Source organism: Mirounga angustirostris, unplaced genomic scaffold (assembly GCF_029215605.1).
Source record: "Mirounga angustirostris isolate CCGP_5_RB_7025 unplaced genomic scaffold, mMirAng1.0.hap1 SCAF_12, whole genome shotgun sequence".
NCBI classification, from domain to species: domain Eukaryota; kingdom Metazoa; phylum Chordata; class Mammalia; order Carnivora; family Phocidae; genus Mirounga; species Mirounga angustirostris.
The window spans coordinates 58671208-58688831 of record NW_026991720.1 but is presented as its reverse complement, the minus strand read 5'-3'; the positions used below and the strand labels follow the sequence as shown (position 1 = coordinate 58688831).

Here is a 17624-nt window from a genome sequence, read left to right as displayed (position 1 = left end):
GTGAGAGAGCAGTTAAAAAAATTTTTTTAAAGCTTGTAAGAAATATAAAAATAGGTTTGAAATCTATCTCACTAGCCCAGTGAAAAATAACACCCATTTAAACACAGCTGTAGTCATGAAGATAAAGGGGCAGAATACATGCAAGGGATCTAAGGCTTTGGTAACTATCTAAACATAGAACATGAGAGGGACAGAGGAGTATCAGAAGACATCCAGATTTGTAGGCTTGTATGTTGGGTGATACTGTTTACTGAGAGAGCAGACAGCAGGAAGAAGAGGTTTATAAGGTTCAACCTAGGGAATGCTTGTTGGAGTCCTTGAGGTATATCCCAAGGAAGCTGTTGAATAAGCAAATATGTGGTACAAATATCAACTGAACTGAAAAATGACACTGAATTTGTAGGTTTGGATGAGCGGAGCAGTAGGCCTGAAATCCAGACCTCACTAAGTTTAAAAATCACTCAAAAGAGGTATTGAGATAGAGGTAGGGATTACTTACTTCTCTTTCTGTAAGAACAAGGAAGGAGAGAGTTGGGGGGTTTCCTTCAATAGAACATATGGATGGGGGAGATTTCATGTTTTTTTTTTTTAATGTGAGAGATATGAATATATTTTTGGTATATTCAGAAAGAGCCAGTTAAGAGGAAGAGGGACAGATGTCAAGAGTAGCTGGTCAGACAAAGTCCAAGGCAGGAACTAAGACAGGAGCAATGTCACCAATTTAAGGATAAGACCTGCAGAAAAGAGGTGAACAATTTCTATAAAACTAGAGACAAGAAAGTGTGTGCACTTGTGACTTCACAAATCTTTTTTTTTTTTTTAAAGATTTTATTTATTTATTTGAGCCAGAGAGAATGAGAGAGAGAGAGAGAGAGCATGAGAGGGGGGAGGGTCGGGAGGGTCAGAGGGAGAAGCAGGCTCCCTGCCGAGCAGAGAGCCCGATGCGGGACTCGATCCCGGGACTCCAGGATCATGACCTGAGCCAAAGGCAGTCGCTTAACCGACTGAGCCACCCAGGCGCCCGTGATTTCACAAATCTTAATGCATATATCTGAAAAGAAAGTTGAGTGAGGGAAAACCAGAAAAACTCACATTCTCTGTGAAGTTTTAAATATGTTCACTGGCTGAAAGCAAGGAGCATGAGAGGAGAAGAGCCCTTGAGACTGCAGAGTTCTGGAAGGTCTTCTCCCAGGTAGGGAGGATGGCGTGGTGAACAGCACTGACCCCTCAGCTCTGTCTGGAAGCCGTACATGGGGCGGCAACAAGATGCTCGCTGGTGCTGCAGGGCACCCATGGAGTTCAGCAAGCTGGGTGTGGGAATGAAGTAGTGGGTGACCGAATTTAAGCACAGCTTGGGGATTTCGGGGCAGATGCAACAGAAGGAGGCAGACTTTTCCAGAGTCAAAGAAATGATGCACTTCAGGTTGGATGAAGTAGGAGATAAAGCGGTGAGGCATGACAAACTGGGAGGAAAAGCAGGGATCGAGAGGGGAGAGACGACCGCAAGTAAGTTACAAAGCAAACTGGTTCAAGTTAGGTGTCTAATTACTTTGAATGAAATGGGAAAATAAAATTAGCTCCAGGATTCATGTCTATCTTATTTTAATAAAATAGTCGAACTTTACTAATATCTGTACTTGTATGATTCTCATTTATTTTTATAATGCTTTAGAGAAAAAAAATTCCTTCATAATTGAGGAAATAAGATTGAATAATCAAGTACACCATCCCACATTCCTGAAATCTACATAATCTATCACGACATAGAACCAGATCTTGTGAGCACAGATAGAGTCTACTGATCTCTATCCTTAAAACACATCTACTTAAATTTTATGTTTGGATTAAGTGCTTGTGTTTTTACTTAGGAAGTCCTTATTTTAACTAATCTAGGCCCATCTTTTTGTTCCCATTTCTATGCTTTTATCCATTTTCCCCTTTGCCCATTCCACCTTCTTAAACATCCTATATTCTAGCCATACTCAAACTTTATGCATTGAATTGTGTTTCCCCAGAAAATATGTGAGGCCAACACCCTGTACGTCAGAATGTGACCTTATGTGAATAGATTTTTTTATGGAGGTAATCAAAGTAAAATGAGGTAATTAGGGTTGGCTCTAATCCAAAAATGACAGGTTTCCTTATAAATGGGGGAAATTTGGACACAGAGGCAGACAGGCACACGGGAAGAATGCCATGTGAAGGTGAAGGCAGAGATCCGTGTGATGCATCTACAAGCCAAGAAACACCCAAAATTGCCAGCAAACCACCAGAAGTTAGGGGAGAGGCATGGAACAGATGCTTCCTCATAGCCTTCAGGAGGGACCAACCCTGCCAATACCTTGATATCTGATTTCTAGCTTCCAGAACTATGAGGCAATAAATTTCTAAGACCCAGTACTTTGTTATGGCAGCTCTGGGAAACTAATACACACACCATATACTTTACTTGCAATTCACTAAGTTTACTATACTTTTTTTCCCCAAAATTTTGTGTTTTCAAAGACATGCTCCTTCTACATAATATTCCATTTACAACCTCATTCTTGGCAAAATTTTATTCTTCTTACAGATTGGACTCAGGCATTTCTTCTACGATGCTCCCCTTCACCCACCATGGTTCCCAAAGCAGACACTTCTCCCTAAAACCTTAACAACTTGTATTTATAATGGCTGTTGACTTCCTGGAATCCCACCAAAGAAAGCGAGCACCTTAAGAACAGAGCACATGTCCTATTTCTCTTTATATCCCCAACCTTTGCCACCATGACCAGCTCTGCCAATCAAGACTTTATATGGAAAACAAAAAAAGAATGGATGCACATTCAAAATAAGAAGAATTACATGTAAAGAGAGTTGAATATTTTAGCCAGTTTTACATTTAAAGTAGCAATAAAGATAATAAGATAATGCTGTCTTATGTAGAGCTCTTCATTATGAGTCTTCTTATTTATCCTTCATCATAAAAACTACAAATGACTATTAAATTTCTGTAAAATGAAATGTTAAATATCAGAGAATAATTTTATTTTTACCAAATTTTAAACTGACTTTGGTACACTACAGAATAATTCTATATTCCTGATGCATGCTAGAATCAAGGCTCAGACAGGTCAAGATACAAACAAGCAAAGGGCTTCATTTATTTAATATGTGGACATGAACTTTGTCTTATATGCTGTCTTTGAATGGTGGTTGAGAGTGGCGAGGGACGCCTTGGAGTTCTGAGGCAAAGTCCTGAGAGATGTTTTATTTCTTTACTGCATAGGGGGCTTAGGGCATGCTTTCCATCTGTGACATAAGAGTTATGAGAATTCTATCCCTAATGTATTTGACTGCAGTACATCAAAGTTGTTAGTTTCTGTGTCTTTATTTGTTCACATTTGTCTTTATATAATTCCAACTCCCACATATTGAAAAATAGTCTTTGCTTATATAGTTTGGCAGAAAGTACGATGTAATAAAAAATTTGAGATTTCACTAAAGTTTCCTCTGCAGTCTTATATGTAATATAAAAACAATATTATACATGTGAGTCATACTTGATATAGTTCAAAGAATTTCCACACTCATCATTTAAGGTAATTTTCAAAATAACAATAGAAGAAGGCAGAGCAAATATTAATTACCCCATTTCATGTAAAAAAATCACTGAGATGCAAACATTAATCAGTTGATTCAGAGTGGCAAAGCTAGTTAATAACTGAGCTCTCTGGGATTCAGACTTCCTTATTTCTGATAAATTGTTCTCTCGTGTTTCTTAAATGTAATCAGTATGTATTTTTAAATGATTACTCTCAAAAATAATATCACTTTATATTTACAGGTTCCCTAACTTGTGGTTAAGAAAAGTTTTCATAAATTGACATTATAACTATATTTCTTTCCTCTAATGGTGGATAAAATTTACCTCTTTCTAGATCACTAATATACTATAAACGTATTTTATAAATTCTTATAATATTGATTATAACACTAACCTAAAAAACAGAACAATTTTAAGGATTAACATATACTACAGAGCTAAAAATAAATTACCCAACCTAGTCATTTAACTAAGTGCATTTATCATTAATTTACTATGCTTTTAAGAGAAATACTCAGCTCATTAAATGTAGAGATTACTCTTTCCCATTCTATAGCTTCATATATAAAACAAATATGCCAAATATATTTTATTCAAAAAGGTAAATAAGTTACTCACCTATGCTCTAATTTTTGGAGATATTTTAAATAAAGAATATTCAAAGGAATGACAGATTTAAATTATTTCACACATTGGACTTAGCTAGTTAACGTAGCAGAATGTTTGACACCCATAATGTCAAATATATGACATCCCTAAAACTTTAAAATTTCTTTTATTTATGTACTATACATTTATTAAGCACTGACTGCATCAGGCACTTTAGAGATCTAGTGAAAAGTACCTTTTAAAGTTTACAGGCTGGCATGAAAAGCAAGAATGCAAATAATAAATACTATAATAGAGATGTGCAAGGGTTCTATGGGACCAAAAAAAAAAAAAAAAAAGGAACCAAGGCAAAGTTAGAAATCATCTGTACAGAGTGATGAATTGAGTCTTGAAGGATATACCATCAGAGGTAAAGGAGCAATAATTTTCCTGGCAGAGGTAACCGGATGTGCAATGACTACCAAGACATTATGACATGGTAGATTTAGAGAACTGAAAATTAATTGTTAATTGAAAATGGGGTGACATTGGGGGATTGTGGAAGATGAGACTGGGGACAGAAGTGGGACCAGGTTTTGACTACCTCTGCATGTGGTAGGGAGTCTATAAAATTCCTTTCTCAAAGCTATAGAGCAATTCAGCTTGTTCAGAGCCGGCATTCTGGAAAGGAAACAGTGGGTGATGGGTTGAGGGATTAAGAATGGAAAAATAAAGAGTTACTTTAGAACCAATTTAAAATAGTACTGGCTGGGGGCACCTGAGTGACTCAGTCAGCTGAGTGTCTGACTCTTGGTTTCGGCTCAGGTCATGATCTCGGGGTCATGGGATTGAGCCCCGCATGGGGCTCAATGCTCGGTGCAGAGTCTACTTGGGATCTCTATCTCCTCTCCCTCGTACCCTCCCCTGGCTCGTGCTCTTGCAATCAATCAATAAATAAAATCTTTAAACAAATAAAATAGTACTGGCTGAATCATTGTTCTCTAGGATGCTTCAGACGTCTCAGGAATCAATGACTATTGCTGCTAGTTCTAAGGGGTTTTGTTTGGTTGGTTTTTGGTTTTCTAGAGTTGTTATATCATCCACAGTGGCTCTGGGAAAATGTAGGTATGTACATATAGTTGTATTTTTTAATAAATGTTTTTTTTATTCTTATGTTAATCCCCATACATTACATCTAAATGTTTTTATAATAGTTTTATATTTGTAAAAGAGTTACAAAGATAGTACAGAGTAGCTACATACTCTCCACCCAGTATCTCTTGTTAACATTTTATTGTGCTGAATTGCCACAACTAAGAAACAAATTAGTACATTACTATTAACTAAACTCCACACCTCATTTAGATTTCACTAGTTTTTTCCCCCTAATGTTCTTTTTCTGTTTTAGGATCCCACCCAGGATGCGTTATTACATAGTCTTTACATCTTATAGCCTCTTCTCATCTGTGACAGTTTCTCAGATGTCACTTGTATTTCATTTTATACTTTTGAGGAGTACTAGGTTAGGTATTTTGTAGAACGCCCCTCAGTTTGGGTTTGACAATTGTCTTTTCTGATGGTTAAAGCCTGGGGCTATGGGTTTTGGTGATAAATACCACTGGGGTGAAGGGTCATTTAATAGAACATTATGATCACATCTTATCAAAGGGTATATGCTATCAACAAGATACCACTGTTAATGTTAACTTTATCTGAGATTGTCTTTGCCAAGTTTCTCCACTCTAAAGTTACCTCCCACCCTCACCTCACCCTTTGTCTTTTTTCCCTTTTGTTTTTGTTTTGTTTGTTTTTATCTGAATATAGTTGACACACAATGTTACATTAGTTTAAAGTATACAACTTACTGATTTGACAAGTTTATACATTATGTTATGCTCGCCACAAGTGTAGTTACCATTTGTCCCATTACATGCTATTATCCTTTATACATTCTCTATTCTTTGCACAGGAGTTACTCAGTACAGTCTACAATCAAAGGGCTAGGTAAGGGGTGCATTAAGCACCATTTTCCAGGGGTGGGGAAGTATCTACGTATGTTATCTATAATTCTTTTGGAATTCTTTAAAGGAACTTATCTCCCATATATTTGTCTCCATTTGTTTAGTTATTCAATCATTTATATTGGTATGGACTGATTTCAAAGATATTTATTTTATGTTTTGGATTATAACTCCACACTGTGTTATATATTTTGTTGTTCATATTGTTCCAGATTTTGGACATTGGGAGTTCCTTCAAGTTGGATCCTGTAACCTTTTGACATATCCCATTTTATTATTTTCTACCACTTCTCTAGCTATGCTTTGAATATAAACTGTAGCATTCAGGTATTTTATCTGAATAAAGTTGGAAAAAAATGAAATGTTAATCTTGACACTGTTATATATAACATAATATTCACAGATCTAGACACATTTTATTATTTGGAGAGACTATCATGTTTAAGTCATTATATCAATTAAGATATTTAGTAAAAGATGGAAGTAACACACAAAACCACCTAATTCAATGTATAGTAAATAAAGCTCACTTGAAATGATACTCCATCCACTGTAGTTCTTTTTGGACAAGTAATGTTAAAACTAAGGTTAAAACCGGCTTTAAAAAACAGTGCAAAAAGTTTGGTTAGAGATTCTCGAAAGCTGAATTCTTATGTTTAACTACTTAAAATGACAGGTCTGCCACCCTAATTTTCATAGTAATAGCAAAGAAAAACACTCTGAGATTAATTTTGCTTTTCATTATACAAGTTAATTTTCTTTTCAAAGACATGTATTATTTGTTCTAAGATATAGTTAGCTAACTACCAAGTTATATACCTTACCTATCAGCACTAACAAAAAGAATCTTTAAAAAGACTCAAAAACCTTATGATGGTCTTTGATTTTAATGTCTAGAAAGACCAACCATCACAGACACTTAAACCATCTATGCCATCTTCTAACAAACCTACAAATGCTAGACAAAAATCCAGGCGGATTCACAATCTCTACCTTTCATTCCCCACACTGCAAATCCTCCCCGCCCCCACTCATTCTACTACCCCAAATTAACAGCTTCTGATGCATTCCAATGCTCATTTCTTTACTCAGCATATTTTGTGTCATTGGCAAGATGATATGAGGTTGTAAAAGGGATTTATACTGGCAATAAATAGGTGTGAACCTGCATTTTACTTAGGTTTTCACTAATCTGTAACTGTGAATGTATTGACTTAATAGGGGGAATGGCAAAAATGAAACCAGGATAAAGATCACCATAAACTTGAAGTCAGATGTCTGGACTCAAATTCCAACCAGCAATGTTCAATACTGTATGATGTAGCAGGCTCCTCTGAGATTCATTTTGTAGCTTTTAAAATGGATGATTTAAATATATTGTCTCCCAGATTCCTTCTAGTTCTGAAGTCTATGATGCTCTGACAAAAATTTTTGTTTGATAATTCCTCAGACAACCAATTCACTCACTGCATTTGATTTTCCTGGAGCAACTTCAGATACAGCTCCATCTTTTCTTGGAGGCTTTCTCCCCCAAAATGTAAGCCCTGGAGGCTTGAGTTATCTTTATGCAAAGTTATCTTTATAACTCAGGAGAGAATAAAGATTTTTGAGATTATTATTTTAATCAGTCACATATTCAAGCCCGTTTTGTACAGGATAATAAAAGTTTGTATTAATGAAGCTATTTCTTAAGAAGGAAGGATAGTCAGTATACCTCCCCTCCATCAGGGGCCTGTTCCCTTTACTCACTAGAGCTCTAGACCAGTCTTGAACTAGGCAACTGTGAGAGAGGTAGCATTTTCTTCACATCGAATCATCCAGAGTTCCAGGACAAGCTATAAGAAGATGGAATATATATAATATAATAGAAATTCTTTTGTTTCCACCTATGTTTCTTAGAGCATGTTATGGATTGAATTGTGTCCCCCCAAAATTCATGTGTTGACATCCTGTCCCCTAATACCGCAGAATGTGACCTTATTTGGAAATAGAGTCCTTATAGATGTAATTAGTTAAGATGTGCTCATAATGGAGTAGGGTGGGCTTAATCCAAAATGACTTATATATATAAAAAAAAGAAATTTGGACATAGACACGGGAGATCACCATGTGAAGACCAGCATTATGCTCCTAAAAGCCAAGGAACTATCAGAAACTAAAAATTTTAGAGACAGGACTAGAACAGTTCCTTCCCTAGAGTCTTCAGGGGGGACCATGGCCCTGATGACACCTTCATTTCAGACTTCTGGCCTCCAGAACTGTAAGACAACACTATTCTGTTGTTCTAAGCTACCCAGTTTGTGATACTTTGTCATGGCAGCCCTAGGAAATTAACACAAGCTGTAACACGGGGGTGTAGTATGGGGGGTGGTGGGGTGGATTTCTTTTTATATCTCTTTCAGCAAATGTATTTGTACCATCACTGGCTTATAGATTTGTTTTGCCTATGCTGCTGTTTTGGGTTACAACACCTGCCAGTATATGCATTTTTATAGGTTATGAGGCACCTGGTTTCAAATATGGGGTTTTGTCACTTTCTAGCTGTGTAATTAACCTCACTGATTTTCAGTCCCCTGAAAATAGTAACACTTGATCTAACAGAGTAATGTAAGTGAATAACAATGTAGAGACAAATACAAGAGTATATAGTGTGAAGGGTAAGATCCGGGACCTTGCAGCCAGGTTGAATGATTTCAAGTTCAACTCCTCCCTTTACTAGTTCTGTGACTGAACTATAAACTCAGTTCCATCATTTTAAAATAAGAATGATAATAGTACCTGTGTCTTAAAGTTGCCATGAAGATCAAATAAGTTAATGCATAAATAGATCTTAGAAGATTGTCTGGCACACAGAAAGTATTCAATAAATGATATCTAAAAGTCCCTTGTAAACTATAAAGGACCATACAAAAGTTAGATCATTGTAATTTATAGTTAATAGCACTTACACATCGATAACTCTTTCTTTTTCTTTTAAAGTAATCTCTACACCCAATGAGTGCTCGAACCCATGATCCCAAAATCAAGAGTCAGATGCTCTATGGACTGAGCCAGCCAGATGCCCCGATAATGCTGACCTTCTAGCTCAATATGCCTCTTTGCAGCAGTAGTTTGGATAGCTATGGAGATCTAAAGAGTGACAAGCACAAATGAGGGCTATTACCAAGTGGGTCAGGTTTGCCCAGTGAATCAGAAGAAACTTCAAACTACAGACTATTTCTGGTTTTCATTAGTCTGCTCATATCCTAGGGTAAAAATATTTTAGAGCCAAAATTTTTATTGAGCATCATATTAACTGCTCTAATATGTAAATGAAAAGCAAAGAATTTAAGTAGATTTCACTTGGGCATGCAGAAATGGGAATCGAATTTTTAAAAACTGCTTTTAAAAGTTTCAAATGAAATCTTTGTTTGCATATATTTGAACTGAGATACATTGTCTATATATCACTTTCATTAGTTATAGTAAATAAAAAAAATAGACACCCAATCATCTCTCACCTTGCTTTATACCTCAAGGTGAAGTTGTTTTTTGTTGTTTTGCTTTGCTTTGTTTTATCAAATAAAAGTCTACCATTACAAAACATCACTTGCTTCTTACGTGTCTTGCCTTATAGAAGGAGAAAACTAAAAACTAAAGTGTTTTACTAAAACACTTTCTTTAGTTTACTTAGAGGAAATAGAAACAATTGAGACTTTTAAAAATGTATTATATTATCACATTTATCCAATTTTATACAACTTACCCAGGAAGTATATATTTGGAAAACAGATTGTCTCAGTGCTGTGGATAAGTTATAGTCTTCAGAACTGTGGTGGGTTTGGTGTCCAGCCCACATGATATTAACCTCTGCAAAACACATAATTTGAAATGAGCCGTGAGAATAAGAACAAAGCAACTTCCATTTTCACTTATGTATGCTGCTCTTGTTAAGTGAGGAAAAAAATCTGGAACATCTCTGAAAAACCTAGCCAATATAATTATAATTAAAATAAGCTGCTAAATGACTTTTGGAAACAGCAAGAGTATAAATTACAAACAAATAAGAAAACTGAAACATAGCAAATAAGTATGTATAGTGTATATGATATAATTAAATGCCTCCAGCAAGCTAAAATGACTTCCAAAATTTATACTTGCTAATGTATTATTATAATATGACAAATCATAAAAGCTTACTGTCAATGTTGTAACAATACAGTCAATGGATAGTGATGATTTTTCAGTATGTGATAATATATTTATAATTAAAGAAGAATAATGTGATGGGAGAAATTGGTACATAAATTCTGGAATGAAATATTACATAAAATTCCTTCCTGATGGCTTTTTAAGAAGTCTCAAAATCTGTCTATTGGAATAAAAGGCAAAGCAGAATAATATTTGGTTCTAAGACTTAACATTTCATTTTTTAGATTTTATTTATTTATTTGACAGAGAGAGACAGCAAGAGCAGGAACACAAGCAGGGGGAGTGGGAGAGGGAGAAGCAGGCTTCCTGCCACGCAGGGAGCCCGATGCAGGGCTCTATCCCAGGACCCCAGGATCATTACCTGAGCCAAAGGCAAATACTTAACGGCTGAGCCACCCAGGTGCCCCAACATTTCATTTTTATTTACAGAAATATATTAGCTAATACATACAGCTCTTCCTGTACCTTACGCAAACACTACCATTTCTAAAATTCTCCCACATAATTGCTGTTCATCCTTACAATAAAAAAAGGAAATGTAAGTTGTTTATTTTCATCAAGTATTATGCAGATTGCCCACATACTGCCTTGCAATTCATTTACATCCCAAAGGGATAGTTGTTTGTTTTTTCTACAATATGCCACTATAATGACCTCCTAAGTAGATAGAACCCACATTTTTCATTCTGTGAATATTTTTTTCTTATCAGAATTACAGAAACCACACTGTAGTCTATTCAGTTAAAAGAAAGTACGTTCTTAGCTACACTAACTATAATTACGTTCTTTGCTACAGATATAGGAGACAGAATTAACTGTGTGGTATGATCTCTGTATCCCTGGCAGTACAGATTAGAAATCAAATCTTTTAGTCTTGCATGCATGTGGACTGAACAGTGACCCTAAGAGTGGAAATACTGGATGGGTTATTCTTCTTCTTTTTTTTTAAGAGAGAGTGTGGATACAGGTGCACATGAGTTGGGGGAGGGGGAAGGACAGAGGGAAAGGGAGAGAAAGACTCTTAAGTATGCTCCACATCCAGCATGGAGCCTAACTTGGGGCTTGATCTAATGACCCTGAGATCATGACCTGAACCGAAATCAGTAGTCAGGCACTTAACAAACTGAGCTACACAGGTGCCTGGTTACTGGTCTTCACAGTTGCCATATACTAGTAGTTAAAATACCTAGCACTTGGCAGAATAAAATTTGTTAGAGGATTTTATGAAAATTATGGAGATATAAATATATAAATGTATATAGATATAAAAATAAATAAATAAACTCCTTCCCCCACCAATCTGGGTGCCTTCTCTGCCATTCATTTAGGAAATGAAAAACTCTCTGGACAATCTATATAGAGAGTTACCAAACAAAATATGCAAAAGAATTTTGGTAAATAAATGATAGCTCAGGGCGCCTGGGTGACTCAGTTGGTTGAGCAACTGCCTTCGGCTCGGGTCATGATCCTGGAGTCCCTGGATCGAGTCCCACATCGGGCTCCCTGCTCAGCGGGGAGCCTGCTTCTCCCTCTGACCCTCCCCCCTCTCATGTACTCTCTCTCATTCTCGCTCTCTCAAATGAATAAATAAATCTTTAAAAAATAAATAAATAAATGATAGCTCAGATGTAAGAAGGACTTATGTGAAAATGGAAAGATTATGAACAGAATTATGAATAGAGGGCCCCATCAGAAGTCATTATTATTAAAGTTATATATTTTCAAGGGGTGGCAAGTATTTTCATAAGCCATAAGTTTAAATGTAACTGAGATCCTAACTGGTTGACATTTTAATCATTCCTTATAATGACCCTATATTTTTACCCAAGCAATTAAGGAAACTGCTCTTATACAAATGGAAACTACTTGACCATAATGACCTCTAACTTCCCAGGTATAATCCTTGAAATAACCTAGAACCTTAATCTCTGGTTGATTGGCTAGTTTATACAGCTACAAATAAGAGATAAACCAAGAATCCTGTGGCACTATTGTGTCAAAGTTTATTAAGAGGTAATAAACTTGGTGAATCTCCTAAGTCTTTTAAAACTCCTTACAGAGTGAGACCCTGAAATAATCCAAACACCATTTTCTCTTTAAAACATACCCATTATTAAACATTTCAGAACCTATTACTTATAAACTTTATTACAAAAAAAAATCATTGTCCATTTTGTGTGTTGGACTTTTCAGGATTTGCTTTAAAAACTCATCATAATGTATCTATGAGTTCAGAAGGGGATGAGCTAATCAGATGAGGTCCAATTAGAGAGTAATAACATATATTTAAATTACTTCCTATAACTTCCACAGAAGCTAAATGGTGGAACAAAGAATCCACAAAGGTGGAGGTTAAAGACCTATCTCTTTAGTTGTTTTAAAAGCATTTACTTCCTATCACAAACTGTGTGTAACACAAGCCTTCGTTCAATGATGTACAGCTGTATAAACAGGGTACAGTAACTGGATCCTACTGCCTTACCTCTGTCACTTTTCAGAACAAGGAAAAACAAGAAAAAATATAAGATTTTTTTCCCACAGTTTATGCACCTTACTTGAAGTAAATCATTCTCAAAGTGGTTATACAACTGCATTTTATAGAAAATTGTTTCAATAGTTCTTTTGTAAACAAAATGAAAAATTAATAGTGCATTTATAAATACGTTCATTTCCCCTAATATTTGAATTTAATTATCTGTTCTAAGGAATAAAAACAAATATTAAAGAGGAAAAAATGGCTTTTTAAGAATAAACGTCTTTCTATCAAAGAACTAATGTAATTATAAGTTGTAGTCTGTAACAATTTTATTTTCCTACAAGAGAATTACGGATTATATAAGCATATGGTATGTTATTATGGTTTTTCAATGATATAATTAGAAACATTTATGCTGTTTTCCAGTGTTAAAATAAAGATTTGTATAAATATATTTTACTAATACATTGACCAATCATTCAATTTGGCCAAAATTTAATGTAATATGTGTGTTTGTGCGTATGTTATATTTTTAAGTTTGTTAACTTCTTCTATTTTTTTAAATTAAAGTATGACTTACATACAGTGAAATCCATCCCTTTTTTGTACTTGGTAATATGAGTTTTTGCCAAACAAATACAGCTGTGTAATCACAATCAAGGTACAGGAAATTTTTGACCAACCCCCAAAATTCCTCATTGCACTTTGTGGTCAGGGCAAGTAGACTCTAACATGGCTCCCTGATCAGATGATGAGATTCTGGACTTTGAACTGATAATGTAATGGGATGAAACCCTTGGGATCTTGGGAGAGGTGAGGGTATTTTGAAGTAGGAGAAAAATGAATCACTGGGATCCAGAGGATTGCCTATGGAAGTAGTTTCTAAGACAGCCCCCAATGATTCCGTGCCCTTGTAGGATGTTCATCTCTTATATAATCCCTCCCCTTGATTTGGGGCTGGATTTAATAATTCCCTTCTAATGAACATAATTTTGGGCAAGGTAATGGGATATCACTTCTGACATTAGGTTATAAAAAGACAGAGGCTTATGTCTTGGGTGCTCTCTCTCATACTCTCAAATGCTCTGTCTGAGGAAAGTCAGCCACCATGTTGTGAACTGCCTTTTGGAAAAGCATATATGTCAAGGAATTAGGAGAGGCCTCAAGCTAACCAGTGAGGAACTAAGCACCTCAGCTCAAACTCCACAAGGAACTGAATCCTGCCAATAACCATGTAAGTGAATTTGGAAGCAGATCTACCTCCAGCTGATCCTTCATATAACACTGCAATGAGTAGGCAACTTAACTGCTTAACTACAACCTCTTAAAAGATCTTGAGCCAGGAACACTCAATTAAGCTGTGCCCAGATTCCAGACCCACAGAGACTGTGAGATAAGCCACCAATGTGTCAGAAAGGAGTAGGTAATACAGTAGTCAATCCCCCTTGGCCTCATTCTCCCAGTCTCTTACATCCACTGATTTGAATTCTTTCCAATAGTTTTGCCCTTTTGAGAATGTCATATAAATGAATTACATAGTATTTAGCCTTTTGAGTCTGGTTTCTTTCACTTAGCATAATGCATTATAGATTTCTCCATTTTGCTGTATTTATCAGTAGTTTATTCCTTTTTCTTGCTGAGTAGTATTCCATTTTAATGGTCACATCACACTTTTTGTTTTGTTTTTATTCATTCAGTAATTGAAGAACAGTTTAGTTGCTTCCAGTTCAGGGAAATTACCAATAAAGAACCTATAAATATTCTCATACAGTTTTTCTCTTATCATAAGTTTCATTTCACTTGGGCAAATACCTAGGAGTGAGATTACTGAGCTGTATAGCATATTTACATTTACCTTGTAAAGAAACTATCCAACCATTTTCCAAAGTGGCTGTGCCTGTTTGTACTACCACCAGGAGTGTATGAGAGTTACATCTGCTCCATATCTCTGGCAACACTTGGCATTATTAGTTTTATTTTTAATTCATTTATTTCATAGCATTCTAATAGCTATGTAATTATATCACATTGAAGTTTTAATTTTCATTGACATATGGTTAAAGACTATGGTTATCCTTCCATGTGATTATTTGCCATCTGTTGCCATCTGTATATCTTCTTTGAACTCTCTATTCAAAATTGTGCCCATATTTTAGTTGAGTTGTTTTCTTATTATTGAGCTTTCGGAAATCTCATATATTCTTCATACAAGTCCTTTATTAGCTATGTGATTTGCACACATTTTCTCTTACGTTATGGCTTGACTTCATTTTTTAACAGTATCTTATGAAGAACAAAAGTTTTAATTTTGATGAAACTCAATATAAATACTTGAGAGTTTTATAAAAGACATTTTTAGCATATATAACAAAGAACAGAGGTTACTTTGGAGAAAATTTTCAGCATGATGAGAAATTTGTGTCTAGAAGCTAATGGAGTCTATGTGTGTTATACATTTAAAATGTATCTAAATAAGTCTCTTGTCTAAATAAGTGTCTTGTCACCTATGGATGCAGACAATAACCCTGTAGGTTAATCTGAGACATAAGCATAGATCTATTAGAAATTTTCACAGGTAGAGGATAGCTATTTAATCTTCATTAGTGGACAGGCCAGAAAGTCTTGGGGCATCCTTGGGGGGTGATGATGTTGTCTTCACTTATAATTTGGAAAGCCCTCAAGTTATGAAGGCAGAAATGTAACCAGCATTTTGTAAAATGTTAGTGATGCTTGGCACCAATAAAGGGGTGATAGTAACACTTTATGCAACATTTAGCATATTGTGTTGATTGTGGAACGTGAGAACTGCAAACAGTCTTGTGGAATTGCTTAGTTTAAATTTTTGATTTTATAAATAATAAAAATGAAATAGGAAGGTTGAAGGGAACAATTGTTTCATTAAAGAAGAGAAAGGATCCCCCCCTCCTTTCAGCAATGATTTACTTAATATATTCACACCCATCTTGGATTTTTTTTTTTTTTCTCCTTCAGAAATGGTAGTAACTGGGTCCAAGTATTTTCTGGGCCTCAGATGATAATTTCCAATAAGTAAAGGACACTCAGGAGTTCAAAATGCACTCTTAAAAGATGATGTTGGATAGGAACAATAGCCTATCCCCTTTAACAAGAAATCTAACACTATAAAACACTGACCTTTTCCATTTTTAAAATGAAAACAATTGTCACCTTGAATTTTTTTTTTTTTTAAAGATTTTATTTATTTGTTTGACAGAGAGAGACACAGAGAGAGAGGGAACACAAGCAGGGGGAGCGGGAAAGGGAGAAGCAGGCTTCCCGCGGAGCAGGGAGCCCGATGCGGGGGCTTGATCCCAGGACCCTGGGATCATGACCTGAGCCGAAGGCAGACGCTTAACGACTGAGCCACCCAGGCGCCCCACCTTGAATTTGAATATACGAGACATAAGTGAATCCTTTAAAAGTTTGATCTCTTCCCAATAAATAAACATGATTGATAAATGATTTCAAGAAATTTATTGAGCTAAGAAAATAGAAAGTTAGAAGCAGACTCAAGCTATTAAACTAAAGTCTAATGAAAATATAATAGCTAGTGAATAACAATGAACATGCCCTCAGTTACTTTCCTAGTCTCCACTCACTGAATTAATTACCAACATCATCAATTTTATGAACACAACTTCACCCTCTTCCTATAGCAGCAAATGAAATTGTGATGATAAAATTGATGAAAATACCAATTCATTCAATGAGACTGATATTCTTTGTAGCATTTTATTTTAATCTGTCCTTTGCCCACTTAGTACCAAAACACAAATTATTAAGTATATCCAAAAATGTCAAATCAATGAGAATAAAAGTGACAAGTTGGCTGGACCTCCACATTTTTGTTTAACATGTTTTGCATATATCTAGATGTTCAGCATCACAGAAACTGTTCATATGTAGAACTGACCAAATTTTTCTCTTCTTATCTGAATGTTTGGCAACATTTAGATATTAAATAATTTCTTTAGAGAAGGTAACATGATGGCACTAAAACTCTCACAAACACTAAATAGTCACTTGAATCTTTCTAGGAATTGAAACGTTAATACTTCTTAAAAAATGTATATTCAAATGGAAGCTTTTAAATTCTATCATGTAGAGTTCTAGAATGAGAGTTCTCCATTTACATGTTTATATTCTTTTAAAATTTAAACCAAGCAAAAAAGAAGCAGATACAGCTTTTCAGTATGAAGTAAAAAAAAAAAAAAATCCATAAGAATTTACATTATTTTTCCAATCCAAACTTGTTTCTATACAATGCATAAGCAAAATATAATGTAATGCTTATTATTGAGTTATTTGAACAAAATGGTAAAATTATTTAAAATCATATTGATAAGTATGTTACCACCAGCTACCACATTCACTTGCATATTTTACAAATAACAAATGTAATTTTAAAATTTTAGAATTTTGATACGTCCACATTTGTGTCAGTTGTATTCTTTTAAATCCTTTTGGGAAAGTCTAAGAATTAAGATTAAATTTAATAAGATTACATTTTAATTGTAGATTTTTAAAAATACTTATTTAGCACTAATCTATTAAATCTCTACTACGTACAAATATTTGTTTAGGTATTCTACTAGATAAAAGCACAAAATAGAAAAAAAAATATTTCAAAGAACCTGAAACCAAATAGAAATTTTTAAAAAAGATATAGAAAGGATTGACTGGTCCAGGAAAGTCTTACACACCTTAAAATAGATATAATTCTGTGTAAATTGCACATGTTCTG

General features: G+C 35.1%; 1 protein-coding gene across 2 annotated transcripts in view; it reads right to left on the bottom strand.

Moving 5' to 3' along the window:
- AGMO (alkylglycerol monooxygenase) overlaps positions 1-17624 on the bottom strand; it is a 377885-nt gene that overhangs the window by 196990 nt on the left and 163271 nt on the right. For both annotated transcript variants that reach the window (XM_045864618.3, XM_045864619.3), the window contains one exon: positions 9941-10044. In XM_045864618.3, the coding sequence (XP_045720574.2) occupies positions 9941-10044 (104 nt within the window). The remainder of the gene's footprint in view (positions 1-9940; positions 10045-17624) is intronic.